This window comes from Cricetulus griseus (genome assembly GCF_003668045.3).
Source record: "Cricetulus griseus strain 17A/GY chromosome 1 unlocalized genomic scaffold, alternate assembly CriGri-PICRH-1.0 chr1_0, whole genome shotgun sequence".
NCBI lineage: Eukaryota > Metazoa > Chordata > Mammalia > Rodentia > Cricetidae > Cricetulus > Cricetulus griseus.
This window is the reverse complement of record NW_023276806.1, coordinates 260,979,856-261,005,360: the sequence shown is the minus strand read 5'-3', so window position 1 is coordinate 261,005,360 and position 25,505 is coordinate 260,979,856. Positions and strand designations below refer to the sequence as shown.

The 25,505-nt window shown below is 49.7% G+C and overlaps 4 protein-coding genes across 9 annotated transcripts in view; all 4 read left to right on the top strand.

Moving 5' to 3' along the window:
* The window catches only part of Tspear (thrombospondin type laminin G domain and EAR repeats), a 168,945-nt gene that overhangs the window by 124,459 nt on the left and 18,981 nt on the right, over positions 1 to 25,505 (top strand). The window lies entirely within an intron of this gene.
* Positions 4,769 to 5,254, top strand: LOC118237642 (keratin-associated protein 10-8-like). The gene has a single exon (XM_027394326.1). It carries the CDS (start codon positions 4,769 to 4,771, stop codon positions 5,252 to 5,254), a length of 486 nt encoding a protein of 161 aa, XP_027250127.1.
* On the top strand, positions 14,317 to 16,099 carry LOC113833355 (keratin-associated protein 10-2-like). Of its 6 annotated transcripts, XM_027394315.1 has the most exons (3): positions 15,272 to 15,871; positions 15,916 to 15,918; positions 16,010 to 16,099. In XM_027394315.1, exons 1-3 carry the CDS (start codon positions 15,272 to 15,274, stop codon positions 16,097 to 16,099), a joined length of 693 nt encoding a protein of 230 aa, XP_027250116.1. The 6 variants fall into 6 exon arrangements, with proteins under 6 accessions (XP_035307407.1, XP_027250116.1, XP_027250117.1 ...); XM_035451516.1 differs by adding an exon at positions 14,317 to 14,324 and having other exon boundaries at positions 15,349 to 16,099; XM_027394316.1 differs by having other exon boundaries at positions 15,272 to 15,600; positions 15,757 to 16,099.
* Positions 22,901 to 23,665, top strand: LOC107977067 (keratin-associated protein 10-2-like). The gene is made up of 2 exons (XM_027394325.1): positions 22,901 to 23,006; positions 23,067 to 23,665. Exons 1-2 carry the CDS (start codon positions 22,901 to 22,903, stop codon positions 23,663 to 23,665), a joined length of 705 nt encoding a protein of 234 aa, XP_027250126.1.

The window sequence follows — 25,505 nt, the reverse complement described above, 5'->3', positions numbered from 1 at the left end:
CATAATGTAAATATTTGTGTTTTCCAATGGTCTTAGGAAACCCCTATGAAAGGGTGGTTCGACCCAAAGGGGTCAGGACCCACAGGTTGAGAACTAAGACAACTTACAAAAGAGAGCATTAACTCAGGAGCTCACAGATCCAGACAGTTAAGTCCATGACCGTCACGGAGGCCAGCATGGCAGCAGGCAGGCAGACACGGCACTGGAGCAGCGGCTGAGAGCTCACATCATGATCCAGAAGCCTGAGACAGAGACAGCTACCTGGGAATCATGTGGGCTTTTGAAATCCCAGAGGCTGCCCCTCTAGTACACCTCCTCTATCAAGGCCACACCTCCTCATCCTTCCCAAAGAGTCTACCATCTGGGGCCGGACATTCAAACATATGAGTCTATGGGGGCTGTCCTCGTTCAAGCCACTTCATTTCCTGGTGTCTCCTTTTGACCTGCCTGTGCTCTCTCTCTCATGTGACTGAATTGGCTTGCTTGGTCTCAGACTTCCACTCTGTTTATTATCTTATCCTGTGTCTGGAGGAACCGGCTGTGTTTGTCCTTAAAGCTGTTGTGTGGAAGCTCTGTGGTGCAAATCTGTTCTTCCTTGCCTCCAAGAGGAACTTTAAACCCAGCTTCTTGGGGTTACATTTCCTTGCATACTTCCTGTCTTCTATTTTGGAGTGTGGGAATCATGTTTTGTCCTACTGGGCAGCCAGGGAAAGGCTGCTCACCCTCTTTGTGCCAGGCTCTTCTTACCTGTCTAGATGTAAATTAATCTAGGTGATATGACAGGGGTTAGATGTTGAGTTTGTTACTTTTTTCCTAGTGGTAAAACTTAAGGATTTATTTTGGCTTCTCATTAGAGAGCACTTCAGTCCATCTTGGTGGATAAAACACTGTGGTACTCACGACATCAGGGTCATGTGGTATAGACTCCTCAGTGTCCTCATGCCTACTCACCAAGAAGCACAGAACACGGGACCAAAGCAGAGTCTATCTAGAACCCTCAAGCCTCACCCCTTCAGAATCCTCGGGCTTCATCCCTGTTATCCTACAACTGCCGGCTGGATCCTGTATTTTGTAGGTTCTGCCACCTTCCCCAAACAGCACTGCCACCAGCCGGGTACCAAATGTTCAAACCGGAAGCCTAAGAAGGACATTCCAGTCAGTGACATTTCATCCCCAGTCCCTGTTGGCTCATGGCCATCCCTCAGAGCAAAACACATCGAGTACAAATTGAAACCTTTAATAGTCCCTCAGCAACTCTTAAAAGTCCAAAATCCCTTTTGAAATGCAAGGCAGTCATTTAACTATGAGCCCCCAGTGAAATCCTTCTCACATATGCCAATATGGAAATAGTCCCAACCCAAACAGGAGAAATGGAGACAAACAAAGACCACACCAAAGCAAAAGCAGAACCCAGCAGGGCACACTCCTTCAGGCCTGAGCCCAGGATCACAGCATAATGGTGCCATTGTCAGGGCCCAGTGCCGTGAGCAGCTTCGCCCACAGCCCTACTGCCTGCAGCACACATCTCTTTCTTTGAAAAGCCCCGCCCCGTGCCTGCAGTTTTCCTGCAGAGGCTTCCTGGCATCTCCAACATTGGCTTCTCATTAGAGCCTGGGGTCCCCATTACAATATTCTAGGACTTCTCTAGGTCCCCATTGTTACTTAGGTGTCATCTTTGCAGCTTCCTACACGATCCATACAAACTCACGGAGCAACTCTGGCCTTCCACACAGTGCCTGGACTCAGAGGCTTGCTGGAACCTTGGCACATGCTCCACGACACTGCAACTCTCGTTCTCTGCATAACTAAAATCACATCACTACACGGACAGTGACAGCAGGTTGTGTTCTCAACTCAAGACCTAACCTGGTCCTGTTTCCCCAAAACCAAAGCAGCCTCTTGTAACCTGTATCAGGAGATCTAGATGGTCTTGTTGGAGCAAGTTGCCTAGAGTAGACATTCTCACTCTTGAAGCCTCATTTCTATTGCCCCAGTTCATTGTGTGGAGTTTTTCCTTGTTTACACTTAAATGTATTCAGCAGTAGCCACTTGCTTCTGTTGGCATCTGCTATCTCCACAGCTGCTTTGTTGGAGACTTCAAATTCTCTCCACACCTTTCCCCACCCAGCTGCATAGTCTCCACATCTCCCCGCTCTGCTTTCTGTTCAGAACTCTCACTGTAAACCTGGAGAAAGACAGTGAGCATCAACCATGCCACATGCCTGATCCTAGCCTATCTTTAAAATTCCTTCCATCAAATAAACTAGTTCATTAGTTTCTAACTTATTCCCATTCAATATTCTGAGACATGGGCAGAATGTAGCCAGCTTCTTTGACAGGCTGTAATCCTGAATGGCCTGGAGCCCAGGTCCCATGAGAGCCCTATTCTTTGAAATCTTGAGAGTCATGTCTTCACTGTCTGTGCTGACCTCTGATCATGACCAAAGTTCCACCCAAACCCAAGTGGTTTTTCTCTACTCTCAGTGCATTCCAGAATTGCCTATTAAGCTCAGTTCACAATAGCCTGGGTCTTTTCAATCCCCAGACTCTTCCACATTCCTCCCATACACCAGTCCCAAGGCCTGAGCACATAGTCAGACCATAGTCAGACACACCACAAAAACATTGCCACCTCAGTCTGGTTTTCTGTAGGGGTTCTTTTTCTCACAATCCTGAGGGAATACCCAGTTTCAGGAGAATGGGTCTATCAGATCTCATGGCTCCAGAGGGTACACTAAGTCCTGGCGGGAAGGTATGACATGAGGAGCACATGACTGGACATTTCACATCTTAGGGATCAAGGGGCAGAAACTCCAGCCAGGAGGATCAGCCTGTGGTCCCCAAGCCACTCCCCGACCCTTGCTGTGACTTTCTACCACCAGTCCTATGTTCAAAAACATAGTGAGCCTGGTGGAGACATTTCACACCCCTAGAGACATTTCACACTCATGGACACATTTCACATTCATGGAGACATTTCACACTCACGGACACATTTCACACCCCTGGAGACATTTCACACTCATGGAGGCATTTCACACTCATGGAGACATTTCACACTCATGGACACATTTCACACTCATGGACACATTTCACACTCATGGACACATTTCACACTCAGACCACAACAGACATGAACACTGAGACCCCACACACAGCAGGTTCTCAGGAAATTCCATGCTCCACCACTGTCCCTGTCCTCACCATGGTAAGGACTATTTTCTGAATCTGTCATTCAAGTCTATGCACTGTGATTTCCTGCTCTCGGGTCATGGCACCAAGCTCCCTGTGTTCCACTGGGGACAAATGCTGCTGCTGACTCCCTGTGGCTGCTGCCCCCTGGCTCACCCTCCTTGAGACTCTGCTAGGTGAGTCTCACAGTGATCTGAGTCTGTGGTGTCACCTGTGGGTGGCCACAAAGGGTTATGGCTGACAGACACGGAGCATGGAATGCACTGAGAGTATAGATAAACCACTTGGGTTTGGGTAGAACTTTGGTCAAAACCCAATGACCTCAGCCAAATAAAAGCTGCAGAAGCCCTATGTCCTAGGGCCGTCATGTCCCTAATTTTCTCAGGGAACGAGCACGGACTCTGGTGAGGGTTTAGAGCGCCGTGCACACCTCTGGCATTGTCTCAGAGTCTCGTGGGTGTTTTACACTAGTGACTTCTGCTTCCCACTGTCCTAACCATGACCCAGCGGTTATTCTGGGAGGAGGGGGGCTCCTGGGTGCTCAGAACTTCTCTTCATCTGGCCCCCTGTGAACCTGGGCAGAACAGTTCCTCAGACAGGCAACTCAGTTGCCAGTGGAGGGTTCCCTCACCCATAGACACTAGATATGCTTGTTATCATCTCGACTCTGGGTGTGTCACTTTACTGGCCCCAGAACAGCATGGGAAGTTCTGGTGACAGTGGCCCTGCTCACTCTCCCTCACGTTATCTGAGAACTCTAAGGAGGCCTCCGTTCTGTGAGAGGCTCAGCTGTGTGAGGTCTGAATATTGTTTCTCTGCCCACACTCTGTACCCGACAAGAGATGGCAAGAGGACACTGGGGTGCAGGAGAGGTATGCCTGAGATAGACATCTGGGATCAGGGTCAGCTCTCCCCAGCTCACCTCCCTAGCATAGGCCATCCAGGATAAGTGACCTCCAAGTGACCTTTAGTCCATGCCTGCATCCTGCAGCCTGTATGTTCACACCAGCCTCAGGTTTTGACCCAGGACAAGTGACCCTGGGCTCCAGAAGGACATTGGCTTCTGGATACCTCAGATTTAGTATGATTTCCAAAATGCCTAGAGGCCCTTCAATGACCATCTTCTGGCTGCCTACAACTAACCCATCCTTGGGGGATGGGAACTTCATTGGATGTTCTCACTGCCTGCTCCAAAGCAGGACACCTGCTGCCACTTTCCTAGTCACAGACCAGCCGGGTCACCCCACTGAGGTCAGTGAGGCTGGGGACACAGAATACATCCTCAGAACCAAGTGTCATCTCCAAAATCGTAACAGGTGGCCACCAGATAGAGATTGCAGACAGTCCAGCCACAGGCCCAAGCAGAGTGACTAGCACAACAGTTTATGACTGAACCCCGGACACCCTCTAGACTGAACAACAAGGAAAGGGAAGGGTGCAGAGCCTCCTGCAGCAAAACATACCTGGGGGAATAAAAGCCCAGAGCCCAGAGCACCTCACACACACACACACACACACTCAACTCTCACAGTCACTCAACACACTCATACATTCCCAGCTCCCAGCCAACCCTGCCATGGCCGCCTCTACCATGTCTGTCTGCTCTGACGCTTGCACCAACTCCTCCTGGCAGGTGGATGACTGCCCAGAGAGCTGCTGTGAGCCCAGCTGCTGTGCCCCTAGCTGCTGCCAGCCCAGCTGCTGCCAACCTAGCTGCTGTGCCCCATCCCCCTGCCTGACCCTCATCTGCACCCCCGTGAGCTGTGTGTCCAGCCCCTGCTGCCAATCTGTCTGTAACAGCTGCTGCACACCCTCATGCTGCCAGCAGTCTAGCTGCCAGCCCTCATGCTGCTCCTCCTCCCCTTGCCAGCCATCCTGCTGTGTGCCTGTCTGCTGCACACCTGTCTGCTGCAAGCCGGTCTGCTGTGTCTCCATCTGCTCTAGCTGCCAGCCAGCTTGCTGCACCTGCTCCCCCTGCCAGTCATCCTGTTGTGTGCCAGTTTGCTGCAAGCCTGTCTGTTGCGAGCCAGTCTGCTGCAGGGCCTCCTCCTCATGCTGCTGACTGTCCAGCCGTGAGCCTGATTCCCATCTTTTTTCCCTGACCTATGGTCCTGCTGGGTGTTCTGGGCCCACCTGCCCTTACCCTAACTTCACCAGCCCAGCCAGGTCTGGAGCCTGAGTGTCCCTCAGCTACTCTCTTGCCTCAGCTCCTGGAAATACTGGATGTCCCACCAACTCCCAATCTGGCTGGTTTGATCCTGCCATCAGCTGAATTACTCTTAGTCCCTGAGCACCAATAAAACGTCTACTGTCCCATTCCACCTCTGTAGTTACTGTCATACAGAAAACTGGATCCTGGGCCTGCACCTGGCTCTGGGTTCTGCACCTGACTCTGGGTTCTGCACCTGACTCTGGGCTCTGCACCTGGCTCTAGGGCCTGCACCTGGCTCTAGGGTCTGCACCTGGCTCTGAGGCCTGTACCTGGCTCTGGGCTCTGCATCTGGCTCTGGGGCCTGCATCTGGCTCCTAGATCTGAATCTGCCCTTGGGCTATACACCTGGTTCTGGACCTGTGCCCTTCCACTCTCTCTATCAGCAGCTATGGGGTATGGGTATGGGCATCATCAGACATGATCCAGAGCCCCTATCCCCTCATTCTATGCTCTGCTGCTGGCCACTTCCAGATCTTGTGGGCAGCAGAAACTGCATGCTGGTCCCCACTCTGAGCAGCCCTTAGGCTCTGACTAAAGCACTCCAGCCTGCTGCCCACATCCATCAGTGTGTGTGCGTGTGTGTGTGTGTGTGTGTGTGTGTGTGTGTGGTGAAGATCAAGGAACTCTGGCCTCTGGCCCAGTACCCAGAGGGTCCACTGTGGGGAAGTGTGGGCATCCTGTCTTCCTGCCCATCCATGTGCTTGGAGAGACTGAGCAAGCACCAGAATGCCTTGGGCTGCCCACCTGCAGATGGAGGATAAGGCATGGGATGGGGATGGCCATAAGCCCAGAATGGTGAGAGAATGAGCCCACAGGAGACAGAAGGACATGGTGTCCAGACATGGGCAAATGTGGCTTCACCATTGCTGAGGGACTTTGAGAATTGTCTCCTAGGATTACAAGGGCAGAGCAAAGGGAATGAACTAGTCAGGGAGATGAAGGCAGTGTTTCTACAGGGATCCCTGAATCCATTTAGCAGCAGGGGCAGTGGAGGCCACCTAATCGTGGACACATTACTTTGGTGTCGTATGCCAAGGAAGACAGCCTCCCAGGCTGGCCTTTGCGGAGGTGCTAGGCTCCTCTGTGTTCTGCTGACTCGGGGACCAACCTTCAGCAGTGCAGGGCTTGAAGGGAATCCATGGAGTTGGTGTACTAAGACTTTTTTATCTGAGGGGGTAAGGGAAAAGAGACTCACTCTCTTGATGGTTTCCTTCAGACCTTTTGTTTATTCTTCTTTTGTATTCTGATTCTGTATTTGGTCTCTTTATTTTTCTTCTACAGCTTACATACAACAAACTCTTTCAGGCAATATAGAAATTGCAGTGTGGTTACATCTATTTTTCAAGTGAATGATTAAAATGAATGCAGGTAAAAACATGGTTTTCATCTCCCTTACATGAATAAAGCAAAGTCATCCCAAGAGCCCACATATGTTTACATCTAAGTAACTTGTTATAGATTAACAGAGTGTGAGCAAGCAGGGTATTTTTCTCAGCCATTTCTTTTGCAGGAAGGCTGCATATTGCAGTTATAAAGAAAGAATCCATCACTTTATTACTTTTCTTGAAAGGTAGCCTTATTATAAGGGCTCTTAAAGGAATCACAAACCTAAACTTTTATGCATGAAAAACAATCAGCTCTACTTTAAATCTTTTGGTGCCTATCTATATATCAATAGTCTTTTATATCAGGAGATTGAGAGCAAAAGTGGGTACAAGGAATTAGTCATCATCTTTGATCGCCCACAAATCCTGAAGTGGGAAAGTAATCAGCTAGAATTTTTGTATTTTTTACCCTACCCTAATGAATCTATAACTCAGCTATGTGTCCTTGTGAACGTTAGATTATTTTCTAGGGTTTTTCATCTCAAAGCTCTTATCAAAGCATCTAATCTAGTCCGAAGTTATTTTAAGGCTTTGTTTCAGCTAATGACACACACCGAAACCTGTGACTGCATCTTTCAACATTAAGATTAAAAGAAATTGAGCCAGCCTGGCCCCTGGGGGACTCAATTGTTTCCTTAATCATTGACCTGAACTGCAATCTAGCAGCTCCTTAGGTGAAACTCACAGGCCCTAGATGTGCGATACTTCCTTATTTTTAGTCATCAAAACTCTATTTAAGCTGACATTATTATTATTATTATTATTATTATTATCAATTAGATAATATAGTTTAAGAAGAGATCATCTTCTTAATAATCCATAGGTAAAAATGTAGTAAAATGTCTTGGGGCCTTACCTACCCCAGATTCACCCACCAGGGATCCACCTCCTGGTGGCCTGACACCTCAAACTTCAATTGCCACCTGCTGCTCCTCTGACAGTCATCAGCCATCGGCACACAGGACACTGAAGCATGGAAATACCATGCACAGCTGGGAGAGCTCTATGACTTCCACCTCCCAACCCTTCTCTACTGAGCCCAATCCTGAGCAGCAGGAGCAGTCCCTATGTGGAATTGGTGCCTAAGAATAGAGTGAGCATGTTTCTGAAGAAGCTTTACCATCAATTTGACACAGCCGAGAGTCATCAGCGAAGGTGTCTCAAATGAAAGATTGCCCAGATCATATTGGCCTGAGTACACGTCTGGAGGAGATAATCTTGATTGTTAATTGATGTAGGAGGGTCCGCTGTTGGTGCTACCATTCCCCGGGCTATATAAGAGAGCTCGCTACCCATTCAACAAGAGGGAAATCATGCCTAGTACTAGAAACCTAGCCAAATACCCAGAGCTAGTGAAGTCTCTAAACCAGTATAAGCCCTAACTACATTCCAAATATTTACCGTTATATCCACAGATGAGTATAGTTCTCATCCCTCACCAAGGAAATTTTTTTGCAACAGACAGTGACAATAACAGAAAACAGTTCAAAATGCAGCATTGTGGTTCCTCATCCCTACTGATGCATCTGTAACACACTCCTCCATCTAAGGCTCGGGGATGATTTCAGAAGAGTGGATGGAAAGACGATAAGAGCCAGAGGAACAGGACATTTTCTGTGATATTGTGTCTATTAGAAATGCCAGAGAAGCTACACCCATGAAATCTCACTCACATTGTTGCCTAAACATGAGCTGAACAAAGACAAACTCAACAGATGTGCTAAAGTCCTCAATCCTACACAGAGAACTACAGGCAACTAAGGAAAACAAAGAGTGGGGAAAATAGTCTTCCCAGGGAAGAGCACACCAAATGGTCATCCCTGAAAGCATATACATACAAGTAGCATTGTATGAAGTAAGCAGGGTGTGTGTGTGTGTGTGTGTGTGTGTGTGTGTGTATGGATGGATAGATAGATAGATAGATAGATAGATAGATAGATGTCAAACATGTGTGTGCATGTGTAACAATTACAGAAAAGGAGACCCTGAATTTGAATGAGAACAAAGGTATATGAGAGGGGTTAGAGGAAAATGATGTAACTATATTATAATCTCAAAAAATAAATAAAGCTAGCTAAGCATGAGTAGGCTAAGTTCCTCCAGGCTTTCTGCTTCAAGTTCCTGCTTGAGTTCCTGGCCTGACTTCCCTCATGATGGAGTGTGACCTGGAAGCATAAGTCAGATAATTCCTTTCCCTAAGTTGCTCTTGGTTGGCGTGTTTCATCACAGCAACAGAAAGGAAACATGGAATCATTGGTCGACACTTATCTGAAGCTCCCTGAAGAGCTGGCCTCAATTTCTCCAAATTCAAAGCTTGCTGAATACAGGGAGGGCATCGGTCAGACATCTAAGTGTGAACAAACCCAGCGGTGTTCCCCGGGGTAGAGAAGAACACCTGGGTAAGAGTTGAGGAAAGCTGGGAACCAAACGCTTTGAGTAATTAGGCCTTTGAAACAATCCCAGGAGTCTAGAAGGTCCCAAACATGACCACTGGTGGAGAGCTTTGAGCCCTGAGCAAACAGGAAGTAAAGGTGCAACAGGAAGTGAAGGGGAAAAGGGTGGAAACTGAAGCTGGGAGCTGAGGGGGAGCCCCATAGGTAAACACACAACAGCTACAAAGCTTAATGGCAAATAAATATTTTTTGTCACTGTGATAACAGCACATAAGGAAGAAGAGATTGTTTGCTCACAGTTTCATGGTGGAGGTGCACGGCATGGGTCATGCTCACTCACCTACTGAGACTGGGAGGAAGGGCAAAAGGTCCCTTCACAGGCAAACCCTCAGTGATCTGAGTTCCTTCTACCAAGTCCATCCCCTAAAGGGTTCCTTCTTACCCTAGTAGTGCTGCAAGCTGAGTCTTAGATTTTAAGTCGGGGGAGGGAAGGCATCATTTAAAATTCAAGCCATGACAACAGGCATTAAAGGAACTCTGCCAACTCGATGCCAGAGCACTAACTTAATAGTTCTGATACGTAATGCATGTGACGAGGCTACTTCAGAAAAAAAAAAGTAAGGTAAAAAGAACAAATAAAAATATACTGGAAATGTCAGCAACAGGCTGCAGGGCATGGGGAGAGACCCAGAAATCCAGAGCAAACCATCAGTGCTCATTGTCCAGGGTCATTTCTGCACCCTGCAAGGAAGTAAGCACGAGCTGGTACAGGAGGAAACAGCTGGAAAACGCTCCCAGATTAACGCAGAGACCATGCTCCCTGGAGGAGGACTTTAGCCCACATGACGGAGGATACAGAGAGAGAAAAATATCAGGAATCAAATAGAAATTCTTGACTTGGAAAGTAAGTGGGGATTTCCCTGTAGGGCTTTGACAGTCAAAGGGAAAGGTTGGAAGAAACAGGCAATGTGATGACCAACCCTGAAGCAGCCAATGCCAGGAGTAGATTTTTAAAATGAAGATGAGTGGTCGATCTTGAGAGACTAGGGGACACCCTAAGGTGTGACAGGAGTTCCAGAAGAAGAGAATAAGAAAGAAATGTTTGAAGAAACAGTGGCTCAAGCATTCCTAATTTTAATGAAACACATGCTCCATTCCAGGAGACTAAATAGATACCATGGGCAATGCCACTTTCACGGAAGCATCGGATTGCCAAGAGACAGAAACAGTGAGAGAGATGAGTGACAGCTGAGGCTCTGTGAGAAGCTAGGGGAACAGGAGGAAGATTATGGATTCTGCAAATTGCTGGCTGGCTGGATGAGTGGGTGGGGACCCATCCTCAAATGGAGAAGAGTCGTTAGCTTCCAAAACTGAAGCAGAAGCAACAGCCTCAGATGGAAAGAAAGATTAACCAGAAAGAAAGGTTAATCCATAGTGGACCTGCCTTATAGGAAATATGTATTGTGACCAGGGGGTGGTATCACATGCCTTTAATCCCAGTACTTGTAAGGCAGAGGCAGGTGGATATTTGTGAGTTCAAAACCAGCCTATCTGCAGAGTGAGTTCCAGGACAGCCAGAGCTACACAGAGAAACCCTGCCTCAAAAAGGAAAACAAAAAGATATTTATTGTGGCTGAACCAACTAGACACCAGCTGGTGGCTGGACTTCACTGAAGGGACAAGGCAACTGTGGAGACGTCAATTGACATCTGTCACCCAGGCCGTCTCTCCTGTAGATGTTCACAGTGGGCACTGATGCTGGAGAGGGAATTCAGCTAAGGCTGACCTGAGCTGTGCTTGTCCTTTACAGGGATCTCCAAGTTCATGTCTGACTTGAACTGTTCGATTCTTTCTCAGTCTGGCCACATGTCATCCGTTCTATTTCTTCTTTCAAAGAACTAACTTCGGGCTTCATCAATCACTGCTTTTCCACTTTGTGTGTTGTTTCTTGGTTCCTCTCATTTAATGTCCTTCCAGTAGCCTTGGGCATCACTTCTCTTCATCTCTGGCTTCTTTGTGGTGTGAATGCCACTTAGGTCTAGTTTTGCCATCTGCTTTCTTGTTGTGTGGTGAGGGAAGACACTTGCATAGTTTCAGTCATTTTATATTGTCGCCCTGGTGTCCTGGCCTCTCTTCCTGTCTGTCGGGAGATTGGTCCATGTGCGTCTGGAAGGAATATGGTCTGCTGTTGCTTGGTTTTGTTTTGCGCTCATCCATGGACTCTGGTTGGCTTCCAGCGTTTTTCCATTCCCACATTTCCTTATTGAACTTGGATCTAGTTCTAGCATTTAGTTTTTACTAGAGAGAGGATAGTTTACTCAAGTCTCCACTACTATCCTGGAATTGCCTGGCTCATCAATTCTGTCCAGTTTTGCTTCCTGTGTTTTGGGGATCAGATGCAGGGAGTGACATCTAGTAACATCAAGGGTTGCTGGACTTTTGTGAGGGACCCTGCTTGCTGCCACATAATGCTCTGTGCCCCTTCTTCTGCTGATAAACCACCCCAGCTAGCACACTAATTAGCTCTTTACTGTCCACTGTCCATGGCTACCTTTCTGGCTGTGGCCAGCTCCTCCCAGCCAGGCCTCACCTCTCCAGGCCACACTATGGGCTTCACACAGCATTCTACAGCTGTTCTTCTCACTTTAGGCAATCTCCTCATGCCTCAACTCCCCAAGGTCTGGATAATTAGCAGCCTGGGGAAGCAAGGTTAAAGCACTTCCTGCTTCCTGTCCTCTGGAGAATCCTCCAACGAAGGTGTTTTCACTGCCAGACACCCAGGTAGAAAGGATCCAGCTCTAGGATTTGACCCTAGATGTTTGGATGGAAGATATTGCAGCTTCCATTCCTTCTGTGTGGACTCCAAAGCTAGGCGGATGTGTGAAGCACATCACTACTACCGTCCACTGGTGACATCTCTTGTCCCTTGTCCCTTGTCCCTTGTCCCTTGTTCCTGTTTATTAGTTCCTGGCCCACTGCAGCCCCTGGCTGTCAGGCCCTGTAGTAGCTACTTGTTGTTACCAAATACCTGAGAAAAGGACTGTTTCTTCTCAGAGTCTGAGGGATGCAGTCCATCATGGTGGAGATGGCTTGGTGACAGGACTGTGAGACAACTAACTGGTCCAGAAACAGACCGGAAGTAGCACTGACTACAAAACCTCAAGGCCTGCCCCCTCCCCCAGTGACACTTCCTCCAGCCAGGCTCCACTTTTTAGAGTTTCTACAACCTTCCAAAGTGGTACCACTCTCTGGGGACCAAGTATTCAAACATGCGAGCTTGTTGGGACACCTCACATCCAAACCACAGCCATCTTAGCATAACCTTAGACAAGGAATGATGCTGTTTCACAAATTGCCATGTGTGGACAGCCCTCCAGGAAGGCAGAAGTGAGGATGGCAATAAACACATGTAGTTACACACCGCTTCCCAAGTCATCACAGAAATGCAAAATGAAGCCCCGTGAACAAGCTCTGTCCACCAGGGTGACAGTGCATCTCACTCTTGTAGCCAGGTTCTAACTCTGTGTCCCCTTTATTTCCTTGCTCCGTGCTTGGGGTTGCACACACAGGATTTTCATTCCTCCACTTTCTATCTCTTTTCTCTCAGGTTGGTCCCCAACTTCTGCCCCCACTTAGCACAGGACAGTGGTTAAACAACAACTGTTAATCTGGGACCCTGGAACATAGACGTCAGCACAGCCATGTGACATACTGCTCCTTGGACAGCACAGGGTGTTGAGACCCTTTAACTCTAGAACAATTCTCATCCTGCTTCTGCACAGTCTACCTCCGTAGGGGTTTGCATGGTACCCGATATGGTTGGGAGTTGTTCGGTTTAACCACACCCGTCCCTCAGCAATACCTCAATGCTGTCTGAGTCTGTGCCCAAGAATGTTGATGTCTGGCCCTCATCTCCAGGGACATTCTCTGTGGGCGTGGAGCTCTAGCTTGGTGCCTGTTTTCTTTCTGATGAGAAAGAGTGCTTCCATGGCCTCCTGGTCCCCACCTTCCCATCTAAAAGTCATCCTTGAGTCATGTTGCTTCTTCCCACCCCTACTGCCTACTGCCATTGTATCTCAGCCCTGATGGGCACATGTGTAGACTCCTATGTAATGTTTCACTAACCTCTTTTAAATACACCTAAAATGCACTCTGTTTGTACTGATGGATCAATGGCTTTCATCGGTGTAAAGCCTCTGCCTGTTTGTATTCAAATACCTCACCCCATCCCTCCGTCTCTCCTAGGATCCAAACAATTCCTCACCTGCCCCTGAGCCTTTTGCTCCATTTCCTGTACGTCAGCCCTCCTCACCCCTGTATTCAGTCACCACAGCCATCTCCCTTCCCTTCTCTAATCTTCTCTTCCGCCTTGTCTGATGTGCTGTTAACCTAATCAGGCACAGACTGAAATTTCAGTTCTTTGTGTTCTTCGTTTCTAGGATTTGGTTCTTATTTGTGGACTGCCAGTTGCCAATGGGGGAAAATTCTGCATCTTTCTCCCAATTTTCCTGAAAGATATGTCACTGTCCCTTTAAGGTAAATGCTCCATTTGATCCGAAGAGAAACAAGGGCATCACCATGGTTACCCTTTTGTTTTTGAAGTGCATCCCCAAGTCACCCTCTTTGTTTGTGTAGTACTGGGGACCAAACCCAGGGCTTTGTGCATCCTCGGCATTCAGTCTGCTGCCAAGCTATGTCCCCAGCCCTCATCAGTTGCGTTAAGTCCATATGTGACTGTTCTAATGTCTAGGTCTCTTCTTTTCTTCTCTTGACTCTTGTTCAACTGGTCTTGTCTTCTAGAATGCCTGGTGATACATGACCAATGGCAAGAATTCACTGTGGAAAAAAAAATCTAAGGTCCCTTGAGTCTCTGGTGCTGCTATCTGACCCAGAAGGGATGGGTGGCTGTCTCTGGCAAATAGTCTGTGGGCAGCTTACCATGTTCAGTTGAGCTGATGTATAGGCAGAGCCACCTAGTTTCTGCTTTGCTTTTCCTGGGGGAAGCTCCTGCACTCACAGCCAGTGTTTGCTTCCCAGAACCCTCCACTTCAGCAGGCCCTGAACTCTGCTTTGCCCTCTGGTTCTAAGATTACTAAAGGCTTTGGTCAACTTCCCAGCCCCTTCCCAGAGAGCTATGACCCAGTCAGTGCCTCGAGAGGAAAATCCACAATAATGTAGGCCCTATGCAGGACTCTTCTGTGATAGGGATTTGGTCCCTCAAGTCTCAGCTATCTCTGGGCCTCCTGGTGCCTTCAAACAGAAATTTATTGTCAGGCCAGCTTCCCCCGCTCCACTGGCTGATAAAGGTCCACTCCCCACGGTCAAGTATGGTTGACAGACGGTCTCATATGGAATCAGAACCTGGTGTCACAGCATCTCCAAATCCACTCATCCTGCAGCAGTTTCTCTGAAAAGAAAATGTTTCCGTGCTTCCAGGGGCACAGGCACAGGGCAGGGGGGACAGTGTCACAGGGCAGAGGGGACAGTGTCACAGGGCAGGGCGGACAGTGTCACAGGGCAGGGGGGACACAGGCACAGGGCAGGGGGGACAGTGTCACAGGGCAGGGTAGACAGTGTTACAGGGTAATACAAAGAGGTGCAGGAGCTGAGAAGACACTCTGCGTGGAATAGTTACAGGCTGATCACTGCACCCTCAACCCAGTGGCTCTAGACATGTCACATGTCTAGTCTCAGCACTGTCACAAAGTGAGCACTGGGCTGAGGACGTTGTTCTCCTAGCACTACTTGCAGAGAGGACAAGTGTCCTGGCAGCTGGCCATAGCTGGATGGCATGGCTGGGACAAGTCCCACCAATAACACCCCAACCTCACTGGTCACAGAGCCTTACCTAACTATCCCACACTGCTTCCGGCAACACCCACTGGCAGGAGACAGACAGTCTGACAACAACATCCCAGACAAACAAACACCCTAATGATGGCCATGAGCCACATCAACAAGGAAAAGAGGCCAAAAACCACAACAGCACAGGGGGATAAAAGCTGATGGCTCAGCACCTCACGCACACTCACACTCAACACTCACTCACACACGCACTCACTCAACTCTACTCCAGCCCAGTCTTCACCATGGCCGCCTCCACCATGTCTGTCTGCTCTGACGCTTGCACTAACTCCTCCTGGCAGGTGGATGACTGCCCAGAGAGTTGCTGTGAGCCCAGCTGCTGCCAGCCCAGCTGTTGTGTCCCCAGCTGCTGCCAACCTAGCTGCTGTGCCCCAGCCCCCTGCGTTACTCTTGTCTGCACCCCAGTGAGCTGTGGGTCCAGCCCCTGCTGCCAGTCTTCCTGTGCACCATGCTGCCAGCAGTCTAGCTGCCAGCCAGCTTGCTGCCCCTGCTCCCCCTGCCAACAGCTCTGCTGTGTGCCTGTCTGCTGCAAGCCTGTCTGCTGCACACCCATTTGCTGTGGGTCCTCATGCTGCCAGCAGTCTAGCTGCCAGCCTTCATGCTGCACCTCCTCACCCTGTTGTATGACTCTTTGCTGCAAGCCTGTCTGCTGCACACCCTCATGCTGCCAGCAGTCTAGCTGCCAGCCCTCATGCTGCACCTCCTCACCCTGCTGTGTGACTCTTTGCTGCAAGCCTGTCTGCTGCACACCCATCTGCTCTGGGTCCTCCTCATGCTGCCAGCAGTCTAGCTGCCAGCCCTCATGCTGCCAACCATCCTGCTGTGTGCCTGTCTGCTGCAAGCCTGTCTGCTGCAAGCCCTGTTCCAGCGTGTCCCTGCTCTGCCGGCCTGTGTGCAGACCTGCCTGCTGTGTGCCCACCTCCTCCTGCTGTGCCTCCTCCTGCCAGCCCAGCTGCTGCAAGCCCTGCTCCAGCATGTCCCTGCTCTGCCGCCCTGCCTGCTCCAGCCAGGCCTGCTGTGGCCTCTCCTCAGGCCAGAAGTCCAGCTGCTGATGGATCTGTCTACTTCCAGCTCATGTCCCTTTCCCCAATCCCTCTTAGCTCCTGATGTGGTATCTCCACAGGACAGAACCCCAACAAGTTCCCTACCCTGACCTGACCTGACCTCCTGCCAACCAGGAGCTCCACCTGCACCCCAGGTCACTGTCCCCCTCACTATCCCTCTGCTCTGGTCACTTGTCTTTGGCATTAGCCCTTCAGGTGCTCAGAACATCAATAAACTCTTCTAAATGCCTAGATCTCCTCTCACACTGTGAGAAATGTGATTTAAGTAGATGCAATTCTCTGTAGGCTGTGATTGTTTCCAGGAGGGAGGGATTTAGCCCTGCAATAGTGAGAGACATTGGCCACCTGCCCTGGGGGTGACCAGTGGAGCTCAGTGTCATGCTCTGCACAAAGCAGAAAAGTGAGATGCTGCTATGATGGTCCCCCATATCTGGAAAGGGTCCCCAGCATCCACAGGGGGTCCCCACTCTCCAGTGGGTGATGGTCTCAGAAACGTGCACGCGTGGCCAAGAGAAGCTGCTGCTGGGCCAGGGATCCCCCATAATAGGCAGTAGAACTCATGTCTGGGACATCTCCTGGGCATGAAGCCTGTCTTTAGCACCTGGAGTAGTGCCCTGAGGGGAATTCCTCTGAAGGGAGTCAGACAAATGACCCAACCTAATTTACCACCAGAATACCTAAGGGAGTCCCAAGTGACCAGCCTGTTGGCCCCCAGCCCATCCAGGCAAGAGCTTGAGTGATCAAAAAATACAGCACCCAGTTGAAGAGCTGTTCAGTTTAGTAGACACCCACGGCTGGAAAATGTGGCCAGAGAAGATCAGGAACCAACTATCCTCACCTATCCCACACAACCAAGACGTTAGAGAAAGATGGAGCCATTGAGCAAGACGGGAAGACGTTTAAAGAAAGAAAGCCTAGAGGGGCACAGCTGAAAGGACTGCTGTGAGGAAGAAGCATGCTGATGAGCTGGGGGGCCATACTACTGAAGGCTGTGATAAAGTCGTTAAACCATGAGTGTGGCTCGGGTTCTGTCCACAGGGAACTGCTTAGAGAGAAAGGAGCAAGCTGGAGCGGCAGGCAGAAGCCCTGCCCTGCACAGCCCAGTCCAGGGACCTGGCTTTGTCACCAAGTCCATTCTTGGTGTCAGACATGCTGAGGACTTTGTCAAATGGGTGACACACAGATGTACCCACCCCTGAAGTGTCTTACGGAATACTTTGCTGTCCTGAGTGCCTTCAGGGTTCTGATACCTTATGGAGTCTCCCCGCCACCCCCAGCAATCCTCTTGCAGCCCTCTCTTCTTCCCACTACATACCCCCACATCCTCCGTGCCCTCCGAGCCCCTCCAGGCCCGTGCCCTCCGAGCCCCTCCCCTCCAGGTCCGTGCCCCTCCACAGTCCTTTTTCCCGTGGCGCTGAGGATCACTCCCTTCTCTGGATGCAGTCTCTCCTTTGGCAGGGTTTCTCCCTTCCCTGCAGGGTCTCTCCTTCCCAGATGAGACTCTGTATGACTCTGTGGGGCTTTTGGAATTTTGACTGAAGTGGCGTGCACATCCATTCAGAGATATGTGTGAAGATGTGGCCTTTTGGCTCCTTTTAATAATGGGTGCTGGATGGTTGGAGGTGTCTTTGGTTTTTTGTTTTTTTTTTTTTTTTTTAAGAGTCCACCAAGTTCTTCTACATCTCTGAGCCATCCTGCGTTATCAGAAGCAGTGAGAGAGAGAGTTCCCATCACTCCTTCCTCCCCAACATCTGCTGTTGTCATTTTGATGTGGGGCATTTTTACAAGTGTACAGATTCACTCTCTCTCATTCACATTCTCTTTCATTCTCTCTCTCTCTCTCTCTCTCTCTCTCTCTCTCTCTCTCTCTCTCTCTGTGTGTGTGTGTGTGTGTGTGTGTGTGTGTGTGTGTGTGTGTACAGTACAAGTTGTCCTCAAACTCATGGTCCCTCTCCTGCATAGCTGAGATCACAGATGTGCCCCACCCTGCCTGTGACTTCAGTTTTCTGAGTTTACACTGTGGGCATTGTTTGGCATCCGGGTGTCTTCTTTGGCAAAGGGTCTATCCACTCTCTTGCCAGTTTTTGAGTTAGGTTGATTCATTGTTGACATTAAGGTTCCTTTGCAGTGTACATGGTGGCCTCTGTCAGATATGGGGAGCAGATACACCCCCATCCGCACCCACCCACCCACCCCGTCAATTTCTGGTGTCCTTTCTGTGAGTTGCTTTTCTGACAGTGAAAAACACCTGAACAAAACAACTTAAGGAAAGAAGGGCTTTGTTTTAGCTCAGGGTTTGAGGACACAGGCCATCATGGCAGGGACATCATGTTGACATGGGCGTAAGGAGGCTCACTGAGACCTCAGTCAGGAAGCAGAGAGTGATGCTCAGGGGCTCAGGTCACTTCCTCTTTGTTATTCAATCCAACACTCCAGCTACATTCATGGAGGCTCCTCCCTCCTCAGTCACTCCCTCACTGACATGCCCAGCAGTGTGTCCCCAGGTATCCAAATCCTTTCAGGTTGACACTGGATATCAGCTACCACAGCGCAGAAGCAGCAGAAGCCCTGTGGTTAGAGAAGCTCACAGCCATGGGCACCTGTGCCGAGAAAGGCCTCGGGTCAGTTACCCAAGCAACAAAACCCAGCGTCACAGAAAGAGTCAGGTACAGCAGTGCCACAGTTTTTCAGTATACCCAGAACCCAGGTGCCAAAGCTTGGTCCCTAGCCTGTCGTGTTGTGAGGAGATGGTGATGTCTGGAAGAGGTGGGGTCTAATGGGAGGAAGTGAGGTCATTGGACATGCTGGTTAGTGTGGTGATGTATCATTTATGATTAATTAAAGCCACAGGAGATCAAAACAGCAAAGCAGCCATACTGGTTAGCCGTAGAAGTCAGGCACACGCCTTTAGTCCCAGGACACAGGGTTAAGAGGTAGACAGATTTCTGAGTCCAAGACCACCCTAGGCTACCAGATAGCGAATCAGAGCTCACTCCTTTAATCTCAGGATTTGAGCGATATAAAAAAAAGCTGGAGGCATTCAGTCTCAAGATTAGTCTCTAGCCGCGTTGAGGAGAGCATGCAGTCTGAGTGAATTGGAGCAGTTTGAGGATCACCCCTTTGGTCTGAGCTGAGGTAGAGGCTTGGCGGCTTTGCTTTTCTGATCTTCAGCTTGAAGCTTAAACCCCAATATCAGTCTCTGGGTCTTTAGTGTGCTACAGGTTAGTTTTTTTGTCAACTTGACACAGCTAGGGTTATCTGAGAAGAGTGAACTCAATTGAGACAAAGCCTCCCCCAGATTGCCTATAGATGAGTCTATGGGACATTTTCTTGATGAATGATTGATGTGAGCGGGCCCATCCCACTATACACAGCGCCAACCCTGGGCAGGTGATCCTAGTGTGTTTAAGAAAGCAGGCTGAGCATGCTGTGCGCTGTGGGAAACAAGCCAATAAGGGGTGCTCTCCCATGGCCTCAGCTCCAGTTCCTGCCCTGACTCCCTTTGATGCTGACTGTTATATGGAATGGTGGTAAGATAAAATATAAACCCTTTCTGCCCCAAGTTGCTTTTGGTCATGGCCTTTATCACAGCAACAGGAAGCATACTAAGACATCAGAGCATACCTTTGAAAGGGACATTGGGACCTTATGGCCTTCTTCTTCCTCTCCTAGCCACCACAAGTAAGCAGATTCCTGTCATATTCCCCACCATGGCACGCACCTGACTCAAGCCTGAAGGCATCAGAGCCAAACAGCCATGTGGAGTGCAATGATTTGATTGAGACGTCTCCCATGGGCTCCAGTATTTGAACATTTGGTCCCCAATTGGTGGCACTGTTTGTGGGGCTTTGTGGAAGGAAGAATGTTAGTGGAGGTGGGCTATGAGAGCTTAAAGACTCACTCCCATCACATTCACTTTCTCTCTGCTGCATGCTCTGGTGCAAATGTGAGCTCCTAGCTTGCTACCCCAGCTGCCACGACTGCCACTATGCCACTATGGTGGACTCTTTCCTCTTTAGATTGCCTTTTAATAACAGATTGCTGTTTAATAACAGAAAAGTCACTAAGACACAGTGACACTTCCTAAACTAGGAGCCAAGTAACCTTTCCTCTTCAGAGACAGATTACCTCAGGCCTTCTATCACATAACAGAAAGCTTCTTAACACTGTGGCTAAGTGGGGCTTATCTCTGAATAAAACACTGGCTTCATATCTGAAGAATCAACTAATGTGATGTATTGTATTGATATAATAAAGGCAAACATCCCACGATCATATCAATATATGCAGAAAAGGAGCTGGGATGGCCCAACTCTTTTACAATAAAGCCCCCCACAAGCCCAAGCAAGGGGACTTCCTTACTCTGATATCGGTTAGGAACCCACAACTGACACGCCTTCTCCCTACCCTTCAGCAAGACACAGGCATCTACTCAGCCCATCAATCCCAATCACCATTGGGGGATAGATGTCCTCATATCCAAGCTAAATCCACAAATTACAAAACACATGCTTTGGAAACTAAGAAACTCATGTGAAAACCTTCTAAATACACCAGGAAGGGTGCCCCCTGCTGATCTGGAGACTTTTCCAGTTCCTGGCAGAGCCTGAGTAAACATCTTTGCAGAAATCTCAAAGCTGGTTTTAAAATTAATATGTAATTTCAAGAGACGCATAATTATCACAAGAAAAGAAAAAAAGAACAAGTATGGACAGTTTACACACACTTCCCAAGAAATTCCCCCATAAAGCAACAATGAGCCCTTCCATCGGTCCTGACCTATAAATAACTTTGTCACTGCCCAGGGTACTGACCCAGCTTTGTGCTCAGTAAACCTATGAGAGGGGGAGGGGAGGAAGAAAAAAAGGGGAGGAGGAGAGGGAGGGAGAAAGCAAGGGAGTGAGTATGTTTTACCTTTGGGGCACACACACAGCCAGTATCTGCATACCTTAGTATGAGGCAGATTTCTCAGATCAACGAGGGAAGGGTACTGTATAAGAGACCGGCTGATGAGATGGACCTCATAGGTACTAACCTCTCATCTTTAAACCATACAGGCATGAGCCAAGTATGGTAAGGCACACCTGAAATCCCACTACTTACATGAGGAGGCAGGAGGACCAGGAGTTCCAAGTCATCCTCAGCTAAATAGTGAATTCCAGGCTAGCCTAGACCACACGAAACCTTGCTTCAAAAGGAAAATAAAAAAATTTTAAAAGAGCATAAATATGAAAAACTTTTCTCAGATGCCTGGGCAGGAGGGAAGCAGGTACAAGTCCCAGTGGGAAACATCAAGCACAGTACAGGAGCCCCACAGCCCGTTAGAGCCACTGAGGTAGAGAGGCCCAGTGTGGGGAGTGCATTTTCTCACACTGTGTGTAGGACTCTGTGCAGACACAAGGCAGCTGGGCAAGATAGGCCCATTAAACACACCCAACACAACGCCAGCCATCAGAGAATGCATCCCACTGCAGACACAAAGAGCAAGGGGCTACCCTCTTGTACTACTGTGGAACGCAGATGGCCTGCCTCTCGGGGATAGTGCAGCCTGAAGATAAACATTTACTCACCAGGTTAAACATTTACTCACCGTGTGACCCAAGAAGGCTACACAGAGATTTACTCTAGAGCAAAGAAAACTCATTACCAAACAAAACACCAAACACAAACAACGGTGACAGCGGCTTTATTCGTGTCTGTAGTAAACAGGGGACAGTCAAAATATCCATCACTCACTGGATGGATACATTGTGGTAAATCAATACAATGGAAGATTATAGAGCCAGAAAAAAGAGATAAACTTGCTACACCATAGCGGGCTGAATCTTGAGGTCAGAGAATCATAAACCACAAACAATGATTTAAATGGGTGGGGAGGAAAGGAAAGTGGGTCTGGTGGCTGGTGGCTCTGTGGGTTCCAGGAGACAGGCTTGCTTGCCCCTGCCAAGTTGGAAGCTTCAACAGGTTCCTGCTGTCCTTTTGCTGTCCCGAGCTTTAGCGCTACTTTCTGCAGGCAGGGGTCTCAGAGCCTCTTACTAAAGCTCAACCCACTCCTATCCTCTGATGCCATTCTCCCTCACTCACCCCACAGCTGCAGCATGCAGGAAGACTTGATGTAGGTGCATCCATCCTGCTGGGCTCAGGTTGGCTGTTGGGCTGTCTGAAGGCTCCCAAGGTGTCACTGTGCATCTGAGGCATAGGTTCCCAGCCTATGTGGGCACACAGCACACAGGGAAGTTTCACTTCCGGAGGGCACAGCCCCGCATCCGTAGCACTTTCTCCACAGCTCTGCTTCTCTGTTGCTGTTCTGGAAAGCCTGGGTTCTAGAAGAATCGATCTCGCCCTGGTTTTCCTCACCATCTCATTCTCTGCAGACCTGTGCTGCGTTGGGAAATGTGACACAGGGACACTTATCTGCCAGGTGCATATAGCCAACCCTACCCACTCACTCCGGGCTACTCACTGCCTAGTGGAGCCACCCGGATGATGAGGTGGGTGGCAGGTGCACAAAGCCAGGCCCAGCATGGGCAAGGCTCCACTCAGAGGACTGAGCACACAGCACCCTCAGGTCCTAACCAGTACCACGTGGAGCTCGGAAGGAGCAACTCTCCTATAAATAAACAGATTAACAAGGGCTTTCAGGACGCAGCTTAAAATACCCAGGAGGAAGGAAGGTTCTAGAGGCTTCCGGTTGAAAACATACCCCGTCTGGTATAAAAGCTGACAGCGTAGCACATAACAATATACACTGACTGCCACACTCACAAGCTCCCACCTCCCAGCTTCCACATGGCCACCTCCACCATGTCTGTCTGCTCTGACGCTTGCACCAACTCCTCCTGGCAGGTGGACGACTGCCCAGAGAGCTGCTGTGAGCCCAGCTGCTGTGCCCCCAGCTGCTGCCAGCCCAGCTGCTGTGTCCCCAGCTGCTGCCAGTCCAGCTGCTGTGCCCCAGCCCCCTGCATTACTCTTGTCTGCACCCCAGTGAGCTGTGGGTCCAGCCCCTGCTGCCAATCTGTCTGTAACAGCTGCTGCACACCCTCATGCTGCCAGCAGTCTAGCTGTCAGCCAGCTTGCTGCCCCTGCTCCCCCTGCCAACAGCCCTGCTGTGTGCCAGTTTGCTGCAAGCCTGTCTGCTGCACACCCATCTGCTCTGGATCCTCATGCTGCCAGCAGTCTAGCTGCCAGCCCTCATGCTGCACCTCCTCACCCTGCTGTCTGACTCTTTGCTGCAAGCCTGTCTGCTGCACACCCATCTGCTCTGGGTCCTCCTCATGCTGCCAGCAGTCTAGCTGCCAGCCCTCATGCTGCCAGCCATCCTGCTGTGTGCCTGTCTGCTGCAAGCCTGTCTGCTGCAAGCCCTGCTCCAGCGTGTCCCTGCTCTGCCGCCCTGTGTGCAGACCTGCCTGCTGTGTGCCCACCTCCTTCTGCTGTGCCTCCTCCTGCCAGCCCAGCTGCTGCAAGCCCTGCTCCAGCATGTCCCTGCTCTGCCGCCCTGCCTGCTCCAGCCAGGCCTGCTGTGGCCTCTCCTCGGGCCAGAAGTCCAGCTGCTGATGGGCCTGTTCCTGGTGCCAGCTGACTCAGGTCCCTCCCTGTGTCCCCGCTCAGCATTCTCAGCCTGATCCTGACCTGGGATATACAGTCCCCCAGGATGAAGCCACCAGCCTGTCCTTAGTGACTTGACCTCTCCTCCTGCTTCCCAGGATGTCTGATGATCCTCCAGTCACTGTCCCTCTGCTCTGGTTATCTGACCCTGACACCGCTTGTCAGTAGCCCATGGCTTCAATAAACTCTTCTAACTACCTGCATCTACTCTCATTCTCTGGAACATGTGGTTCAAACAAATGTCCATCCCCTCAGCCAGGAATATCTCCTCAGTATCTAGGAAGGACAGTAGCCACCTCCCCCAGAGTGGGTCAATAGTTGTTTGAATGAAAAATTGTCCCAAATAAGTGCATATAATTTGAAGACTTGGTCTCCAGTGCATGGTTCTGTTTGAGGAGTTTTGGAACTTTTAGAGGCTTGTCTGAGGATGTACGTTATTGAGGATGGCTTCCAAGGTTTATAGCTTTGTCCACTTTGAGTCTAATTTAGTCCACGGTCTCTGTTTTCTGCTTGTGGTTAGAGATGTGGTCTCTGGCATCCTGCTCCACTCACCTGCTGCCATCAATCTCCCACCATTGTGGGACTCGCCCTCTGGAATTCTGAGCTGAAATAAACTCTTTCTTCCATAAGTCATCGTGCTTCTTCACAACAAGAGTGATTGATCCAAAACCGACAGGCTGGGCACTTGACAGTTCAAGCCAGTGTGAGGCTGGTGTGTGTGTAGGGAGTGGGGACTCCATCTCTATACCTCCCCATTCTCACCTCTTTACCCCTAGCTCCCCCTCAGCTTAGTGTGGCTTCTGATCTCCTGGACATCACTGGGAGGGTTCTGTTCTGTCATCTGTCAGTTTCCAAGCTCCACACCACTTCCTGGAAGTTCCCAGGAAACAGACTCACTCTTTCCCCACTGTGAGAGCCACAGGAGCAGAGGGAGCCCCCATTCCCAAAGGAACCTGAGCAAGTGTCCCACACTGTGACTGAGGCACACTGCACATTGAGCCCACTCTGAAGGGCACACAGGCCCTCCCCCTCTTTAGAACAGGTGTGTGCAACAGGCATGCAGATTCTCATGGGCAGAGCCTCGCTAAGGAAAACAGTAAGTGTGCACACAGCTTCATGCATGCAGTCAATAGTAAGTGTGCACACATCTGCTTGCACGCAGTCAGTAGTAAGTGTGCACACATCTGCATGCAGGCAATCAATAGTAAGTGTGCACACAGCTGCAGGCATGCAGTCAATAGTAAGTGTGTACACGTCTGCATGCACAGTCAATAGTAAGTGTGCACACATCTGCATGCACGCAGCAACTGCTGTCAGAGCTAGCTTACCTTTTAGCTCATCAGACTGCCTGTGTTTGGCTAAGGACGGCTTGGTGAGATGTGTGGATATAAATAGCCCACAGTGGAAAGGACAAGCTTGCTTTTGAGATCACAGACTTGTCACACTGCTTTGCTGACTGTCATAAAATGCACATAGCAAGAGAGCTTACTGTGTTCACCTTGGTGAGCACATCTCGGCCGCATTGAGTTCATTCACATTCCACATAGCAAATCTCAGCTATCCTGTGAACTACTGGCTGCTAGCTCCGCAACCCCCCACCACACCCCAAACCCCTAGTACCCCTGTCGTGTCTATGTGAATCTGAGGCTTTGTGGAGCTAAGCAGATTGGTGCAGCGCCTGTCCTTCTGGCCTGGTTGTTTTCCTCAATGTGAGGTCCTCCTGGCTCTTTCATGAGGGAGCAGGTCAGAACCTATTTCTCTTTCCGGGGTTGAAAACATTTCCGTTGTG